The sequence below is a fragment of the Danio rerio genome, chromosome 9, assembly GCF_052040795.2.
Source record: "Danio rerio strain M-AB ecotype USA chromosome 9, GRCz13ab, whole genome shotgun sequence".
Classification (NCBI taxonomy): domain Eukaryota; kingdom Metazoa; phylum Chordata; class Actinopteri; order Cypriniformes; family Danionidae; genus Danio; species Danio rerio.
Genome location: NC_141029.1, coordinates 34,748,586 through 34,768,502, shown reverse-complemented (window position 1 = coordinate 34,768,502; position 19,917 = coordinate 34,748,586). Strand labels below are relative to the sequence as shown.

Sequence of the window (19,917 nt, the reverse complement as noted above, 5' to 3'; positions counted from 1 at the left end):
CAGCGACTTATCTGAATGAAAGTGATAAACTCTTATTAGCGATGTATGATATTTTTTTCAGGGTGGAATGTTAACGTATGTTAAGCTACTCAATTTAACTGGACTTAATATTTTCACAGTTCAAATTGTTGACTGACTAGTTGTTTATTTATCACGTGGAGTAAAAAGTCGACTAAATTACAGGAAAAATTTTAATTCTGTGTACACAAGAGCACTAAAACGAGGTAGTGGTGCCATCTATCTCGTCTTCTTTTTTTGTCCTCAGTTGATCACATGCCTTTATACTGTATATAATCTTAAACTATTAAAACCATGCATAATTTAAATGAATCTGTTTAATGTTCTAAGTGTTAAGTTTGAGTGAATAATTTTAAAACTTACATCCACAAACACTAATTCTTAGCATCGAAAGTACTGTTGAGGATGTTGATTTTATTTTGCTGCTTTTCCCTCCTCCTTAGGTGCTGGGAACAGTAAAAAATCGCATTGAGGTTTTTGCAGCAGCACATGAAGATTTCCCTGCGATGTTGAGAAAGGCTCGACGCTTTCTGGTTGCGAGGGGAAAGTTAGACTGGTCTGACTCAGCTATGGGAGTCCCCAGCCTCCGCCGATCAGACTCATTAAGTAGGTGAAACAAAGTGAACAAAACTGCTGTCAGAAAACCAGAGATCATCGTTTCTTGTGCTTGCTTGTCAGTTGATTACTAAATGTTTTGTTACGTTTGCTTTTGTAAATGATAACATGCAGTCAGTTTGTCATAAAAAAAGATATAATTTTTTTTTTATAATATAAAATTGACCCAAAATGAGTCTTTGACTTATATTTTGATTAAGACACGTCTTGAGTATTTATTATGTATGATTATACAGTATCATTTTAACATAAGATCCCATTAGATAATGTGAGTTATTGTATTTACAAACTTGTACAGCATTTATTAATCATAGCATAGTTTTTATTAATGGATTATTACAATACAAAGTTGTGTTTTTTTGCATTAGTTAATTCACTGGGAGTTAACATGAACAACAGTGAACATCTTTATTGTATATATGTACATTTATTAAGCAATGTTAACAAAGATTAATACATTTACAAATGAATTAATCAATTGTATATGCTAGTAAATGCATTAAAGGGCATGATGAAAATCATCTTTTTTTTTGGACAACTGTGTAGGTATAGTGCATCTACAGTCATCTTGAGTGATATAAAGACAATGATCTCTTTTTTTTTAATTTCCTGATTTTAAAATAGGATCCATATCCCTCCCATTTTGATGCTCACCACAAAGTGACGTAGGAGTCCAGTTTTCCCGCCCACCAACCTCTGTGTTTGTGTAAACTTTATAACGACATTATAAATCCACAACAAATACATCAAATAATCATTGGGACAAGTTACTGTATTTCTCACAAATGTAACGTGAGATCTGCTTCCTTCATTTCTGCCACTGTGCGGTTTATCTGACGCAGCTGGGGCAAAGATTGAGGGCGTACTCCCAATATGTACAGTTTCTTTGAACCGGGCCAAAGCACGCTTGTCCCCTCTCCCATCTCCCCCACGGCCCACTCTCACATTACATTTGGGCCTGGGCGCGCTTACATCATCGATGCTGCGCAGTTCAGTGTTCAGGAGAGAAGTTCTCTGGCTCAGCACAGTGAAGATTTCTCTAGTTATATTGTTTTAGTAGTTTGGGATGCAGTGACACACAGTCAAATATTTCGCCGAACAGATCTGCCACTTTTGATGCTTATAAACAGTCATAAAGTCCTTGTGCTGCAGGAATTAGGAAGTTTGCTGAAGGCACAGCTGTGGTGCTGTGAGGAGTTTGTGTCTTTAATAAACTACGACAGTTTGCGTTCATTGAACGGTAAGAATGATTAATAAATCCATATGAAACAGTCCCTTAAAAGTCACGTCTCGCTTTCAGTTTCGGCTTAGGCTCGTTTTGCACTCACACACAAGTGTACCGCGCCAAAGCCCAAGTGAACTGTGCCTGAGCCCGATTCAGCACACTCACACTTCTCAAACGGGAAACGGGCCTGGGCATGGTTCGGATAGCATAGTGTGAGTAGGCCCTGAGGCACACTCTGACAGGCACTTGGGAACGGTGGGCGGGGAGAACTAGCATTAAAGGCACAGACAACAGAAACGGCTACTTTGTGTTCAGAGCAAAAAATTCCAATATTCTGAAAGCTACATAAATAATCTAATGGATGTTTTGAGAAGAAACTTTACATGCACATTCTGGAGACACATAAGACTTCTCTTAAATCTTGAAAAAGGGGTAAAATAGGTGCCCTTTACCTAACATCAACTAATGGACCAAAATTTTAAAGTGTTACCAAATATACTTAGTTAATTTTATTTGTCTTATTTTTGTTTTGTATGTGTAATTATTTTTTTTTCAATTAAATATTTCTAAATTATGTTTAGTGCCTGTTTAATTTCACTTACCCTTCAGTTCATTTTGAGATGCTTTGTGGAGGAATGAGAAGGCATAGGCCATCTTAACTTTGTTTTTCATTTCTTCTCTCCGTCCCCCAGTTAAAAGCCGCAAGCCATCTCTGGGTGATCTTATTCTGAGGCACACCAACAGTCCTACGAGAGCTCGCCATGCAGCTCAGCTAGCTTTGGCCCACGTGAGGGATGGAGGACAGTCTCTGCACAGTGCGTTGTTTCGGGGCAGCGCAGCCAGTGGAGCTTCAGGCCTGGAGAAGCAGGCAGAGGCACTAAGGGTGAAAAACGCAGTCTACTGTGCTGTCATTTTCTCTGAGTTTCTCAAAGAGCTAGCAGCTCTAGCACAGGAGCACGCCGTAGCTCTACCTTTCCCACCTAGTCAAGGCACAGAGGAATAACAACATGGCCAAAAGTTTCGTTTAAACTTTATCCACTGTTCCTGGCACAGAGCTGTAGACGACAATATCCCTGAGATTTCTTTCTTTTTAGGGATTTGAGGCACTCAAAGAGACAGGAAAAAAATCAATTGCTCCGAAAGGTGAAGAGAGCTCATCTCTTGTTAATAGTCTCATGTTCATAATGTAATTTTTTTTTTATTGTACAGAACCATTTATTCATTAAGCTTTAGGAAATTGTGCATATAAATCTTGTATATAGTCTATATAAAATATCTATGTGTATAACGACTTTTGTACACTCAGAGAGACTTGCATCCTTTAAGCTGGAGGAATTTGGCCGTAAACTTGCACTCCCTGTGTTTCTCTGTCACTTCAGAGACTAGCTAAAGTAGATTCACTACACATGGTTCTTTTAAACTTTTACGGGTGCGAAAGTGCCATTTACATTTTTAGCAACGGTTATTTTGTCTTTTATAGAAAATTAGGTCTGTAGGAATATATCACAAATAATCATCTGACCTTTTTTAAAGGACAAGATGTCAGATACTGTTTACCAATCCCATGCTGGGCAGTAAATCCCAAGCATCGCAGCAGGGTTTGCCCTGTTATGAGACACCTCTGAAAAATTAACACAATATATGTCAAAATACCCAACAAGTTCTGCCAATTTGTAGATTGCATCTATTAACCCAACAGTTAGTCCATAAAGAGAGGAGAGGGTTCATTTCTCTTACCATCATCCCAATGGAAGCCTGACAAATTTAGCAAGGAAAGACTTTTAGTTTTTATTCACTTGTTGTGTTGCAGCAGTGAGGTTTAGGGAAATGCGAATGGTACATTCACTCAGCATGATATTACATATCATCTTCATTTTCTGCAAAGGCACTGATTTTAATTATTATTTTGTTCTGCACGCAAAGATCTCCTCCTGTACTGAATGTTGGCATCCCTTTTGGCGTCTAACTACTGTAGGTGCTAACTAGGCGTCTTAAATTTTTGACTGGGATGAGCAAAGGAAGCTTGTTTAATAATTACCTGTCCCTTTAAGGAGTGAGTGAAGTTTTGTGAATCATAAGCCATCTTAGTGTTGAAGCAAAGCGTTTTATTTAGTTAATTTCTGTATTTTGCTAGTGTTATGGAGTTTAAGTGAAATCATCCATAATGATTGATTATTTTTTATTTTTAGTTGTGCATTGCCAAAATACTTTAGACACTTTAATTTTTGGAATGAAAGCTAATGACAAGCATGTGCATTTTGAGTGTTTTTAATTAAGCAGGTTTTATTATTATTTTTCCAGTATTGATTTTACCCCTTGTTCCAAATGTGTCTTTTATATATATATATATATATATATATATATATATATATATATATATATATATATATATATATATATATATATATATATATATATATATATATATATATATATATATATATAAAAGCTGATATAATCCATCCAGGAGCTCTTTTATCATGCACAGGCCTTATGTGCATTACCTCAGATACTTAAAGGGATTGTTTAAAAATGAAAAATTGCTTTGAATTTACTCACCAACAAGGCCAACAATGTTGGTGACTTTTTTTAAGGGAAACATAAAAAAAGGTTTTTAGCTAAACCTGTGATGCTTGTTGATTTATTTTATGTTTGTTTAGTGTCAAAAATATAGTTAAAAACTAAATGAATACATCTATCTCCTGATAATGCATTGAAGTCTTATGGAACATAATAATAGTTTGTGTAGTAATAATAATGTTACGTTTCACTTCATAATACATCAATGTATTGTCAGGAGCAGCAGGTATTCATTTTGGCGTCGGCAGCCATTGACTTGCATTTTATAAATCACCAAAGACCACATTTTCAGCTAAAAATCTTCATTAATGTAAGAAAATCAATCAGCTTACATCTATGATGGCTAGGAGTCGAGCAAATCAACAGCAAATTTTCAATGTTGGGCAAACTATCCACTTATTTCATGCCATTTTTAATAATCCTGTCCAATCAAATATCATTTAAGGAATTATTTTGATATTTAAAAGCAGACAATGTATTGAAAGTCAGTTAAACATGATTTTTCTAGCTGCTGAATTGTCAATCCATCCATTTCCTCTCTTATCCAACCGTCCACAGACCATACTGTATGTGGGAAATTTAACGTGATGGTTGTCTTTTTTTATTTTGATTAAGTTGATTTCTGGAATGTTTGGCATGCAAATTGAATATTTAGGATAATGGTTGACCATGAAAACATGCTCTAATATCTGTGTGGGTGAGAAAAATGAACATGGAAGGATAAAGGGCAAGAGGTCGAATGATGTAACGGTACATATTTGTTAGTGTTCAGTCATCTCTATGGAGACAGCAGTTAATACAGTTTCTAAGTTAGAAATCAAATAGACCAATAGAGTTTATGTGTGTATTAGATACCAATGCACATCAAACAGCCATCGTTTCCAGGATGTAATTATATGCCTGAAGTGGTGCAGAAAGCATGTTTTTCTTTTTGTACATGTTTAGTATGATTTTGAGAAATCAGGAGCTCATTGATTATGTATGCTTGCTATTGGAAAGTGTTGATTTAATCAGTTTGCATTGCACAGTTGTTTTATCTGTAATTGTTGTCTCAATTTCCCCCTCAACACTGTTCATTTATACGAATGAAATGTTGACAAGGACTTTTTGTGGCTTGTTATCTATGCAAACTGGTTTCTGAGTAAGCAAAGATGGTTCACATTTTGGGGACAAACACAAAGTAAATTTACAATCCGGAAGCCCACTTCAATAATTGACTGGTTCCTTTTTCAATAATCTACCAGACTGTGTGGTCACTCATGCAAAACTACGAATGTTATCAAAATATTTTTCTATATTTAAAATGGAGTGGAACCAAATCAATGATGAAATCCTTTAATGACAAACACTCACTGAAAGGGAATGTTTTTATTAATTTATAAATGTTTTACCTGGCAATACTTGTGGCTTTTTGGTGTTTATTTCTGGGGAAATCCTCTGATTGTGTAAGATTTTGGTTGATTGCAAATACATTAGACATAATGATCAAATAATGTATATGAATTATGATCACATCACCCAAATAAACACCTACAGTAAAACTTTCTCTAATCTTCTGCTTGGACTTATAAAGACTTAAGAAGAATATTTGTTTTTTTTATAAATTTGGCCTTTAAAAATAAGAGACTAATTATTTCAAACAGTTGCTGTACAGACTGGTTTTAGGCTACAGAAAAAAAATAGATGAAACCTTTAATGTCGTTTTAAGATATCATTGACCCAGTTTAAGCCTCTATGCTTAATTCTAGGATTCTGTTTCTTTCCAATTTCTATTTTCTCTTCCTCAATTTTTGATAGAAGTCTTATTCCTCTTCTCTGGAGAAAGACTCAGAGACAGGAATGCTGCGATACTGATGAAACTCCTCATGTCTGTGTCAAGTTGCCTTTTTAAGTGGTCTTATTTTTCGTATATTACCCATTTATAACAAACAACAAAATTTATAAATGTATTATATTTACAAAAATATTACAAATTTTTGTATATTTAACTGTTGATTCTTTAAAAATACATTATATATCTAAGTTCAGAGTCAGAATAATCTGATGTTCATCAACACTTTTGATCATAGGACAGTTTTTGAACAAAATATTAGAAATGTATAACGATTATTGAAGGATCATTCACTAAAGACTGTACAGGGCATATTAAGTGGAGATCGGTATTGGAGAACAATTTATAAATGCTTGATTTATTTTAGAAATTGTTCAAAATTAAAATTAAATTATTTTAATTTAATTTTAAAATTAAAATTTTAAGTTAAATTATGCTCAACCCAGGCTCGTTCTGATTACGAACCCCTATATACATTTCTGGAGAGAGCAAAAGAAGTCCCAGGAGCTACTTTTTTTTTTTGCAGTCTTTGTTTTCGCAAATCTACCAGAGGCCACTCTGTACGCTTCTTAAGATCTCAAATTTCTCTCACGAGTGCCATTTGCACCTGCTGTTCTCGCGTAAATCCACTAGAGGCTGCTGTTGACTTACTGATTTACTGACTGACCAACTGATCAGTCCCCCAAACCTCCTTTTCTAAACCCAACCAATAGTGTTTTCAAAAGCACAGATTGACCTGCACACCCCTTCCTTAAACCCGATCAACAGATTTAAAAGGCAATCTAGATAAAGAAAAGCCCTGATTCCCCCCCCCCCATTTTCAAATTTGACCACATTCTGACTCTGTTAATTACTTGTTTATTTAATTTTTTAGCTTTTATTTTGGCTGTCCTACTTTCTGGAACCATTCTTCACCGGACTCGAACCCTGTTATTGCAGTCAACTCAGCTCATGTGTCTCAAGTACGCTGACATAAATGGTAAGCTACCGAACAAACTGGCAACAGCAAAAAAACTGTTAAGGGTCAAGCGGGCAGCTGGTAAGCGAGAAAAGGAGCGGTGTCATACTACATATAGTTTGATTTAAAGATGAAATGCAGTCATATGTGGCTCTGGGTACATAATTCGCGATCTCCAGAAATGTATATAGGGCTAGGTTTTCAGAATGAGCTTATGTTAATTATGCTAGTAAAAGAATGTTTTATAAAACGACTAAAGCACATCTGCGTCCACAAGACATCAGAAGTCTGCTGTGAAATTGATCTGATTTTTTTTTTTCAGTTTCTTAATCAGTTTACTGACAGTCAGTTTCTAAGCCACAATATTGTTGTAAAGCAGGGGTCACCAAACTTGTTGCGAATCTTAGCTCCAACCTTAATCAAGCACGCCTGAACAGCTAATCAAGGTCTTACTATGCATACTTGGAACATCCAGGCAGGTGTGTTGAAGCAAGTTGGAGCTAAACCCTGCAGGGACACCGGCCCTCCAGGACAGAGATTGGTGACCCCTGTTGTAAAGGATTATTCAGAGATCTTCAATCAGGTTTACATCAGGACTTTGGGCACTTTTAACATTTTCTGCTTCAATGAACTGCATTTCCCATTTTGCTGTGTGACAAGGGTCATTGTCCTGCATGAAAAGTGTTGTCTGATTGTGCTGAACACAAAGTTCTGAATATTGCCTAACATTTGCATTCATGTAGCTTATAAGATAACTCCTGCTACACATTTCGTCTCCACTTTTCACTAAATTCAGGACACTTGGGTTTACCTGGTGTAACAACCATGTTTCCCATTCCAACATTAAACTTTGAACAGTAGTGTAAATAAACTTTGTGTTGTAGGTCCATGTACTCCACATACTACATTCATCTGCACATGGTGAGGAAAGAAGGCGAACTCAATCAGATCTAATAAAAAGCTAACCGTGGCTGTGACTGAAGTTATACAATAATAATTATCACCATAGCTTAAACAAATTAGTTTTTCCCTTAAAGATGTTGTAAACCGACCTTGATCTGAATTGAATCATTTTAATCGTTGTGCCTTTACAAATTCCACTCTCACACAAATTCAGTTTCACGAATCAATAAGCATGCATTCTTGAAGTCACCATTTATATAAACACTCCAGTGTGATGCTTTACATTTTATTTAATGTATTCGCTGCTCATCAAAGATGTGCATTTTGCCTTTTCAGATGTTTTGTAATTTAGCTAATTTATTCATAAATGTTAACTCATAACACATTCAATACATAAGTTGGCCATTGGACATGACTCTTCTGTAGCATTCTCAGCTGTAGAGACTATCTCATGATAGTCCCATTATTCAAGTGTTCATTAATGCAGTATTCTGACCTTAGATCTTCCTGTGGTGCCTATGTATGCACATGAAACGATTTCATATCAATATCTCTCTTAGATCAGTTCTATTCTAGACTTTGACAGTCTCTGGGCTGCATACATCACATGTCTTGATTAGTTAAATGCATGAAGAGTACACTTTGATTTATCTACAGCCGGTGCTCGCTCCTCAAACTCCCACATGATTGCCATTGCGTTGATTAGAGGTGACTCATGAAGTTGGTTATCCAATAGCTAAAATGATAATGTCAGATCTGTCTGTTCGTAGTCTGAAATTATCAGGTGAGATTTGTTTTTGAGATCTGACAGCATTTGCAATATGTTGTTAGTTAAAAGCTACAAAAAATGTGCAGAAAGTTGCATTATTAGAAAATAATGCACAACCGAGAGTGTCAAATACACTCACCGGCCATTTTATTAGGTACAACTGCTTGTTAACAAATTTCTAATCAACCAATCACGACAGCAACTCAAGGCATTTAGTTATGTAGACATGGTCAAGATGATCTGCTGCAGTTCAATCTGAGCATCAGAATGGGGAAGAAAGGTGACTTAAGTGACTTTGAATGTGGCATGGTTGTTAGTGACAGACGGGCTGGTCTGAGTATTTCAGAAACTGCTGATCTACTGGGATTTTCACACACATCCAACTCTAGGGTTTATAGAGAATGGTCCGAAAAAGAGAAAATATCCAGTGAGCGGCGGTTCTGTGGGCACAAATGTCTTGTTGATGCCAGAGGTCAGAGGAGAATGGCTAGACTAGTTCCAGCAGATAGAAAGGCAACAGTAATTCAAATAACCACTCGTTACAACTGAGGCATGCAGAAGGGCATCTCTGAACACACAGTACATCCAACCTTGATGCAGATGGGCTACAGCAGCAGAGGACCACACCGGGTGCCACTCCTGTCAGCTAAGAACAAGAATCTGAGGCTCCAATTCACACAGGCTCACCAAAAGTGGACAATAGAAGACTGGAAAAATGTTGCCTGGTCTGATAAATCTTGATTATTGCTGTGACATTCGGATGGTAGGGTCAGAATTTGACGTAAACAACACGAAAAAACATGGATCCAAGCTGCCTTGTATTAATTGTTCATGGTATGGGGGGTATTCTTGGTAAACTTTTGGGCCTATTAGTACCAATTAAGCATTGTGTCAATGCCACAGCCTACCTGAGTGTTGTTGCTGACCATGTTCATCAGTGTACCCTTCTGATGGCTACTTCCAACAAGATAACGTGTAATGTCATAAAGTGCAAAGGTGTACTTAATGAAGTGGCGGGTGAGCATTTTAGTGATTGGCATATTTATTCTGCTTATACCATGGTCCAAGTACGTCTGGACATTCGCAAATCAGCATGTTTTTATTTATTTATTTATTTATTATTTTATTATTATTATTATTTTTGATGGTACATTAATAGTAACAAAAAAAATACATTTCTGTTAAAGACGTTACAACATTGTTGATGGCTTTTGTAGGTGTAGATGTTAATAAAACGCAATTTAATGCATAACTTAAGCAAAAATAAAACTCGTTTTTTCCGCAGTACTCATCAGCCAATCAAGTATTCAATAAAACTAATATTTTAACGCAGGTCGTGACTATTTTAATTGCCATACAAAGGTCTTAAAATGCATCTTAATTTATACAATTTCAAACACCAAGGTTACTGGTAGTTAATTCAATTAGTGCGGTACTGTTTCCTAGCAACATGGGACAACTAGCAAGAGCTAAAGAAAAAAACAGAAGAACTTGTGCTGGAAAGAAAGGAGGGCAGTGACAGAGGAGCAGGTGACAGACACTCAGGTAAGACCTTCAACTTTTATTCAGTTTTTATAAGTTTAGACCAGTTATTTTTGTCTGGTGTGATTGATTTTGTGTTGAATAGTGTTTTGAAATACTCGATACTCGTGTTTCAGTGACCAATGACACGGTAAATTGTGTTAAAAACAATAATAAAACTACTGAACATAGTTTTAATGACTTTTAAAGCGGTCGATGTGTAGAATTCTGAATTGTGTTTTTCATAATTCGTAGTTGTGAATTCTTCATATTGTCTGTTTCGTATAGCGTTAGTGGTTTGTTTAGAAGAGTTTAATTCTGAGTTGAATGATTTACCTAAAAAATACTATTAAAATTGATAAAGGTTAATTGTAAACTAAAAATGTTTACTTGCTTTTATTCACTGTCCCTGTGCAAAGTCTATACACCGTTTATCATCATCAATCCCTCATAGATAATGTAAGAAGTAATGTGAGAGGAGAGCTTCAGAAAAGACACAGGAGAACACTGAAGCACATGCAGCATATCAAATAACTCTGCCTGCGTTGTTACCTTTATGTAAATGACTGTTCACATTTGTAATGCAATGGTTTAATGTTAACTTTCCAAAAAAGTAGAATAAAGACATACTTAGACTCATTAGCATTACTTTTTCAAGATTAATAAAACACTAAAATTCATTTTAATAGAATCATTTCTTTAAACACTTCAGCTTTGGTTTGTCAGATTTTAAGCCAACAAAACTATCCAGAGAGAAATTTGCTGATTTGGCAAATGGAGGAACAGTGAACAGTCCCATATGTCATTATTTCAAATATTCTCCTGTCTGGCATTTCCTGCTGACGTCTGCAATTCTCCGTTATTTTATTCAATTACCTCTCCAACAGATATAATTTGGCCTAATCGCACAAAATAACATTACACAGAGTACATGCGAAGAGTAAGAACAATAAAATATTACTTTAATACTCAAGGGTACATTTTTGTTGAAAAGATGTCTTAAGTTTCACACTGTGCTGATCTCTGGGTAAATAATTGTTTCACATGTTATACTGTAAAAAAATTTAGAGACCAGTTTTAAACCATGGCAGGGGCGCCGTTAGGGGGGGATTTTAGAGTTAGGACGATTCTAAGGGCCCACACAGTTTTGGAGCCCGCAGCAGAGATAGTAGTAGGGGCCCAAACGAGCCAACCCCTTTTCTTAATTTGCTGATGTTTTTGTAATTGCACGTGTTTTCTCTAATTGCAGCACATTAAGCTCTCTCGGTCACCATACAAGGGTTCTATGTCTGGTACATAATGAAAGCCAACAGACAAACTTTCTGGCAATATTGATATTTCCAGAACATTCTAGTAAACAATAAAAGGCTTTATAGTATTTGACCCTTATAGTATTTTGACCTCTATAGTATTTTTTGTTCTTACAATCAGGGGTAGGCTTAAAGGAATTAAAGGGATCCCGACCAATGCCAAGAAGGCTATTAATCATATAGCTCTTTTATACATTTTCTATCAAATGTTGTAAAATCTCTCTATAACCTTTAATATTGTAATGTTATTACTTCTTTTCAAAACTGGGGTCCCCATGAATAATGGAACATTCTTTTTCATAATGAAAATGCAACTATATCAAAATCTAACCACAAAAATAATAACTGTACATGTTTGTAAGCTTGTTTTTTATTTGTGAATTTATGTTTTCATTTTAAATTAAGAAGATACATTTATAATAAAAAAGTTATAAAAAAAATAAAAATATAACTTTTATTGTGCAGTTTATTTACAAAAACAAAACAACACCAAAAGAAATCAACAGAGAAAAAAAATCTCTAGAGAAAGATAAGGTTTTGAGTTTCAATGCTCAGGCCCCATACCTGGAATTGCTATAATGGATGCCAACAGCAGCTTTTTCCAGCATTTCTTTAAAAAAATCTTGTTTTGTGTTCAACAGAGGAAAAAAAAAATCATAACTAGTATAAAACCACTAAAAGGAAATACATTTTTGTGTGAACTATTCCCATTCATCTCATGTAACACTGTGCATAAGCCCAGGTTATCTTTATTCCAAACTTTAGGCCAGAGTAAAAAAAAAAGGCCTTACATTTGTACATTAGAGTTATTATTTTTTAGCATTGCTTTTGCTGAATTACGAGTAGCCCAAAATTGTAGTACCAAACCTAAAACGAAAAACTACAGCTAAAAAGTTGCCTGGGGTTTAGAATAACCAATATCTAGTGTTATGAGCAACTTACATTTATCATTCATCTTAAGCACACACTGCTATCATACAATATATTCATAGCATGAATATTCAAGTCCTCTGTTAATAACCTAATTTGCTTTACTTGCAGTACCTCTGCCTCCCACCACACATGCACACTTTGGACTCGACTGCTTTAAACCATATCATGAATTAGGTATTTGAGCATTGTGCTGATGTGTAGCCTGATGTCACGCTGGGCCTGAAGGGGCCTGAAGAGCTGAGAAAGAAGGCTGCAGAGGGAAAATACAAGTGAGCAAAGGAGAGCAAGTGCACTTCTCAGGTTTTATGATGACATTTTTTTTTCTTTATAGTCTATCTTTTGCCTCCCACATATATGCTGTCCTCCTTCGTTCGCTGTCTGCCTCCCTGAATTTGAAATGCTAATAATCTTCTCAGCACTAGAAATATTCTGACTCTCTTTCTTCTATCTGTCTCTCCTTCTCCTCCGCTCAGATTTGTCTGTCTGCCACACTTTCTCTGTGCGCTCCACAGTAGTCTCTCTAGTCATTCCTCGGTTCCCTCGATCCCTGAGATCTGTCAGACTTTCTCAGCTTTCCATCTGTCAGTCAGAGTTAAAGTTTTATCACCTGCATCTTTCAATACTTTCTTTGCAACTGTTAAATACTAATAGACAAGGTATTAAAAGATAACTAATAATACTACTGCTCATAATAAGTATCATACTAGTATTATACTAATCAAAACCTTTCATAAAAGGCTGCTACATCTGTAATATAAGGCATTAAGAAAAGACATAACATGCAATGTGAACTGACAGTCAGAGAACACAAACAAACTGAACATCAGAATTGTTCTCTGGTCTTGTTTCACTGTTTGCCTTCTCAAGTGTGCTCAGCAACTGTTCCGCAAGACACAAAACCATATCAAATTCCAGACGTAAGCTGTTTAAGGTCTCCTACTTTCAGTTAGTACAACAGCCTGCAACAGTGAGTTGAGTGTTGAGTTTTCTCCAAGAAACATCTTAACTATCACTGTAAAAAAGGTAAGATAAAACACTAACAAAACTGCTTTGTTATGGTAGTTTAAATGTTTTAACCTTTTGAATCCAGAGCTTCAAAAATATGACATTTTTTAATGTTGTAACAGTCATAAATTTGATTGCATAAAACAATTTAGTAACTGTACCAGAATGAATTTGTAGGTGTCTTTGAACTATTTCAGAAAATTCGTTCCTGCTCTAGTGTCGCCTTAAGTACTTCTATAAAAATGTATTTCATGTTGTAATTTATGATAAGTTGTGCTAACCACAGTATAATTATTACATTTAAATGTATATTACTATAAAAGAATTGTTGCCTTATTTTTAGATATCATTATGTAGTCATGGCTGCTGTTGTCATGACTGTGGTTGCTATAGGTTGCAGAAGAGCAACATTGTTTTTTTTGATTTCTACATATCTGTTATAAGGGAATTGACTTTATTTTGTACTAAAGTGTCTGCATTTTATTTATTGGAACTCATATATGACGAAAATACTTCATACTTGAATAAATAAGTAGTAGTCATTTTAGTAGTAGTAGTTGTAGCAACATGCTGAAAAGCTAAACTTTTTTTGAGACCTGTTTTCTTCTACATTGATCTACATTGTATAAAGTGCTTTAGAAATCAAAGTGTCTTGACGGTAACATTAATAAAGAGTGTGCAAAATGTAAGATTAAAACTTTTGCCTGATAGGGAATTTAGTGATGAATTACCTCACATTGTTTTGTGCTTAAGCGTTGCTGTATATTATTTTATCCGACAGAAGAAAGTGAATTTATGTGATTTAATGCAACAACACTGATGGTCTTCCTCTTTTTTCTGTACCTTCCATAACAGGTCCAAAATAGGCCTTGTTACAAGTGACTGCAAAAATCCTTTACATGCTGTCTGCAAAGATGTCTAGTGGATCTCAAATGAGCAACAAGACATCCCCTAATACATCTCCACAGCCCCCTCTAAGTCCAACAGCACAGTCGGACGCAGAGGGTCATGAAGACTCAAAACCTGCTTCTGCAGCCTCTTCGTTTCCTTTACCATGTTGGGCTACTCAGGCCCTATGCGATTTGGCTAAATGTGAAACAGACCTCAGGCGACTGCGGGAGCAACAAGTCACTGAAGCGCAAACAGTAAGTCGAGGTGTGGACCGTGCACTAATTGGAATACAAAGGGAAGAGCGCCGTCTACTGGAAAGGGTAGAACAGGATCATCGTGACCTACAGCTTAGACTGGAACAAGTGCAGAGGGAAAATGGAGCAGCCATAAGGGTTGTGCAAAGATTGGTGGACCAGCGATTATATAAAGTCATCAAACTTCGAGAACTAATAAAGAAAAGTGGTGCTGATGGTAGTAAAGATCGAGAGTGGGATCTCAAGCGAGACCAGCTTCTTAAAGGTGTTGCAGAGCTGGTCCAGCCTTGGGAATTATCACTTACACTCAAACGTGTATCTTTCAAACCAAGTGCCCAGCCAAATGCTATAACCTTTGGTGAGGTCAACGTGCAGGACCATAATGTTCCAGTTGGAGGCTGTGGGCAACTGGGTCACATGTGTTCCCTCCATGCCGCCGAAGCACGCAGTGGGGGTCATGTTGTTGGAGAGGGCAAGAGCACGACTGATGGAACAAGCCCTTGTCAGAGCCCAGTCCCATCTCCAGGGCCTAATCCAAGGCACTCATCAACTAACAGTGGGAACTTGAGGGTTGTCAGGAAGCTCCGTTTGTCAGCCCGAAGTGACGAAGAATCAGGAGAAGAGGTAAAACATCAGTCCCCACAACTATTTCGCAGGTCCCCTAATCAAGTCCCATGTGAACGTGATTCATCGCAGGAGGATGAGTGTGAATCGCCTTTATCTGAATGCAAAGGAGATGAGCTCTTTTTGGCGGTACCATCACTTAGTCATGGTGAGTCAGAGAGTGAAGATTATGCTCAGAGACAAAATGGACCAATCACACAGTTTGCTTCGCAAAGAGCAAGAAGGCAAAGAGAATTCTCTCCATCTCCAGAACAAGGTCCTCAAGAACAAGATGGCTGGTTCTTGCATCAGTTTGATCATAAAAGTCCGACCAGGAGGACTTCAGGAAAAACATCACGGTATGGCACATCACCACAGAGCCCCAGAGAGATCAACTCTAGTCAAGGCAGCAATAACAACTTCTTTCGTGGTAGGTCTTCCTCCCAATTAAGTGCATCTTCAGATGATCACCCACAAAACCGTGCATCATCCCCTACTGACAGTGTAGATTCTGGGTACACTTTTATTGTCAGCTCCCCCAGAGATTTCACCAATTCCCTGCGTCCTACTGCTCGCCTTTCCAGATCAGCTGCTGATCTTTCCTATTGTAACAGACCTTTAAGTGAGACCAGAAGGCAGCAGTCAAGCATGTGGTCTGTTACCAAGAGTCATATGTCCTCACACTTGAGCTCCAGTTCTCAAAAATGTGAGGCATCACGCACAAAATCCTGTCCCAGTCATGGCAATTTCTCTCAAAAGAATACCCAACACCATGCTCCTGGTTCCAGTAGAGTGTCTCGTTCACTTTCAATGTCTGTTATTGACAATTCATCTCAGAAAAGACAGAACCACCTTTCACCAGGACGACAGACTTCTCTAAATGAAAATAGACTGCGGGGAGAGAGGAGCGAACCAGCCCTCTTAGAGTTAGAAGAGGATGCAAAATCAATGCCATCAGAAGAAGTGCATCTAGTTCGGCAGTTTGGTAGGCAAGGCTCAGGGCGTGCTGGTCTCGCACTGCCCAGTGGTGTCCATGCTACACCCCAAGGCCAACTTTTCATTGTGGACTGTGGGAATGCTCGAGTCCAAGTAACTGATCCACAAGGTAACGTCCTACAACAAGTGACTTCTGCAAGTAATGACTCCTTAAGACATTGCCGAAATTACTTTGATGTGGCCGTTAATGCCAAGGGTCTAATTGCTTTGAGCTGTGCAGCCGAGAGGGCTCTCCTGATCCTTAGTCGGCATGGGCGTCTCCTCCAAACATTTGGAGGGGGGCCCTACATTGCAGGAGTCCCTCGCGATGAGTTGGAAGCTCCAAGAGGAGTGACAGTCAACCAAAGAGATGAATTCTTAGTTGCAGATATACGAAAGGGTACTCTTACTGCATTGAAGCTTGAACCGAAAACGGGCTCCAGATTGGAACGCACTGTGGTGACTGGTTTCCACAGGCCTTATCTGGTAGCAGCATGCCTTCTCTCTGGTTTAGTTGCAGTGTCTGAGCGAGGCAGTGAAATAGGGCAGGAGCCTTGTGTGAAGATTTTAGGACCAGGATGGGACATCCTACGAATCTTAGGTGTGTGTCCCAGCTTAGGGCCTGTGCTGTCATGTCCCTGGGGCCTTTGCATTGACAAGGATGGGGCTGTGTTGGTGGCAGATTGGGGAGAAAAACATCGAGTGCTTCTATATCCTTCTGAGGGACCAGGACGAGTGATTTTGGCCGATGGACTGAGTAGCCCTCGTGGACTTGCACTTCTACCAAATGATCTCCTAGTGGTGTCGGATAGCATGCATCACTGCATTAAGATTTATCAGTACAAGGAGCTCCTTGAATGAGACAGGTATTTATTTTACTTTTGGATGCTAAATAGCATGGTATAAAGCAGGCATTGATAAAATACTGTACAATAAGTAATAACAGTAGAACAGATGAATATTAAATGAACTATGCAGTTGTGTGTATTATTTATTTACAGTCAAGTCAAAATATATAGATTAGCTTGATTAGCCTTAGCATGACAAAATGTAGATTTTTTTTAGAGTTGTGTTTGTGCTCTTTCGTTTGTTTTTAAAGCCTGGTTGTTTCTATTGCTAATATAGTGTGATTTCTTTCCACTGCAGTGTTTTGGCTTTGTGATAAAGCAGTATGCTACTGAGATTGAATAGTCATGCCAGCCAGCAGGAGGCAGTAATAACACACAAACACATTAATGCATTTGAAGTCTTTTGGCTCCTAATGCAATTTAAAAATAAAACTGCAACGTCAATAAAGCCATTTGTAACAACAATGCATATTATAGTCATAACAAGATGATTTGAGATTTTCTGTTTACCATTATTCTGCTTAGCTGTAAATAGCAACAGGAATGCAACCACTCAGTGAGAAATATTCTTGGCATGGGTTTGCAATCTCAAAAGAGAACTAGAAGCACTGGAATACTTTGAAAAATTCTGAATTGTTTCCTGCTAGTTCAAGAATCCTCACAGTCCTGTTATGACTCTGAAACAGAGACTCTCAAAGCTCAACAAGGCTTGTTGGCTAACCAAACACACCCAGACTGCTGTCTTTACTGTTTGGATTTAAGCTCGACACAGTCTCTTAGCTTGCCTTGTTTAAGAAGAGTAGGCATGGCTATGCTACATCTACTCACTCGTTGGAGGATCTACAAACATGCAAACAGTCATATAGCTTTATTTCAGATTTTTTTTTTTTCAAAGAAATGTGTTGCATGCTCTGCGATATCCTTCCTCTGCCCTAAGAATGGTTTGTTATTCCATAGAAAAGTGTTCCTCTCCCTTGTTTACGCTGTCAGAGGATGTGGTGTCTCCTTGTCGGTCAGGAAGCAGAGCCTTGTCTTTGACTTTGTGCGAGACTCAAGCCGGAATTAATTGAACTAAGGTTTTCATCAAGTCCATAGAGCCCTTTTCCTCTCATGTGTAATGACTGATCTAAAACAGTGGCTTAAGCTACACTTTCTAAGCGGATAATCTATTTATTTTTTAGGTCACATTATTGTGGAATAGTGAGAAAACATTGGTACTTTGAAACCTGAAAAGTTAACTTGTGAGGAAACCAATTGTGGCAAACCATTTAAGTTTTGAAACAAAATGGTTTGAGTGTTGTTAACTTATATTTAAATATACACTACCGGTCAAAAGTTTGAGGTCAGTAGGAATTTTTAAATGTTTTAAAATAAGCTTCTCCTGCCCACCGAGGCTGCATTTAATCAAAAATACATTGTTTTTGCACTATAAAATAACTGTTTAAAAGTAATTTTTCATTTAATTTAATCTTTTATTGCAGTTATTTTAATTATACATTTTCATATGATCCTGTAGAAATCTAATAGTAATTATTATTGTTGCTGTTATTATTATTAATAATGATCATAATAACTTTAGTATTTATAGTAATAGTTATAAAAACAATAATGACTTGATGAGCAATTTCAAAGTGATAAATAAATATTTAATAAATAAGTATTTAACAATTTAACTTTTTACGTTTAATAAATGGCGCCTTGATGATTTTCCTAAAAAAAAAAAGATACTGACCACAAACTTTTGATGGGTATTTTATATATACTTTTACTTTTATGATGATATCGTAAAACATTTAGATTATTAGTTTAGATTATAAGTTCAAAACTATATAACTGCTCAAAAGCTTGGTATTAAGAAATTTGTACAAAATATATAATTAATGAATTCATAACTCATTAGGTTTGAGTTGTGCTTAATGTAATCAGTTTATGCATCAACATAACCCTTTTGCGTTAAGTCAACGGTAAACTAACTTATTTTATTTAGTGTTGATAAACTTCCACTTGTACCTGATTGCCTGATTTACTTGTACATATTGTGCTCGTGAACACTATATGATCTTAGTCATACGTAAACCCGACAGAATCTGTGGATATTTTTTGCTATTTCTGTGCAGAATAATGTAAAAAAAATAAAAATCGACAGATTTATGTGGAATGACTTTGGGTATATTAAACTACAAACTTAATATGTTGAATAAAAAATAATACATTTTTAAATTGTATTCAGTTTACAATGCAAATCCTATTAGATACATTTATTTGGTAAATTAAGCTAGTCTCTCATATAATGTATCTACCATATGTCTACTAAAAGACAGAAAATATTACTTTACAAACTATTGTAAGTAAATCATATGAATATTTTTATGTTGGTCAGTAATATTAATTAAATTAATTTAAAGAATGAATAAATCTAAAAATACACACATTTACACACAACATTTACCCCCTCAAAAATGAAATGGTTCATCTCAAGGGGTTATTCCCATTCAATAAATAAACTAAATTAAGAAACTTGATGGGATGGAAATCTGCATATTTCTGCGCACACAGATTCCATGTGGGCCAAACAAAATGATGTTGCAAATTGTATTGATAACAAAAAACTGACTTATTAAACGTATTATGTTTTGTTAAGGTGCTTTTCCAAAAGTATCCTTTTTTAAGCACTTTCC

The 19,917-nt window shown here is 36.6% G+C and overlaps 2 protein-coding genes across 5 annotated transcripts in view; both read left to right on the top strand.

Moving 5' to 3' along the window:
- The window catches only part of fhip1b (FHF complex subunit HOOK interacting protein 1B), a 36,147-nt gene extending 30,311 nt beyond the window's left edge, over positions 1 to 5,836 (top strand). For 2 of the 3 annotated variants that reach the window (XM_087265730.1, XM_087265729.1), the window contains exons 12-13: positions 462 to 624; positions 2,551 to 5,836. In XM_087265730.1, the coding sequence (XP_087121856.1) occupies positions 462 to 624; positions 2,551 to 2,861 (474 nt within the window). In that variant the 3' untranslated portion in view covers positions 2,862 to 5,836. The remainder of the gene's footprint in view (positions 1 to 461; positions 625 to 2,550) is intronic. The other variant, NM_001130857.1, reaches the window with a different exon arrangement.
- Positions 5,837 to 10,192: 4,356 nt separating this feature from the next.
- Positions 10,193 to 18,391, top strand: LOC101883176 (uncharacterized). Of its 2 annotated transcripts, none has more exons than XM_087268113.1 (4): positions 10,193 to 10,444; positions 12,772 to 12,963; positions 14,524 to 17,257; positions 17,538 to 18,391. In XM_087268113.1, the coding sequence occupies exon 3, from the start codon at positions 14,568 to 14,570 to the stop codon at positions 17,250 to 17,252; it is 2,685 nt and encodes an 894-aa protein (XP_087124239.1). In that variant the 5' UTR covers positions 10,193 to 10,444; positions 12,772 to 12,963; positions 14,524 to 14,567; the 3' UTR covers positions 17,253 to 17,257; positions 17,538 to 18,391. The 2 variants fall into 2 exon arrangements, with proteins under 2 accessions (XP_087124239.1, XP_087124240.1); XM_087268114.1 differs by having other exon boundaries at positions 12,772 to 12,932; positions 17,538 to 17,671.
- Positions 18,392 to 19,917: the final 1,526 nt, after the last annotated feature.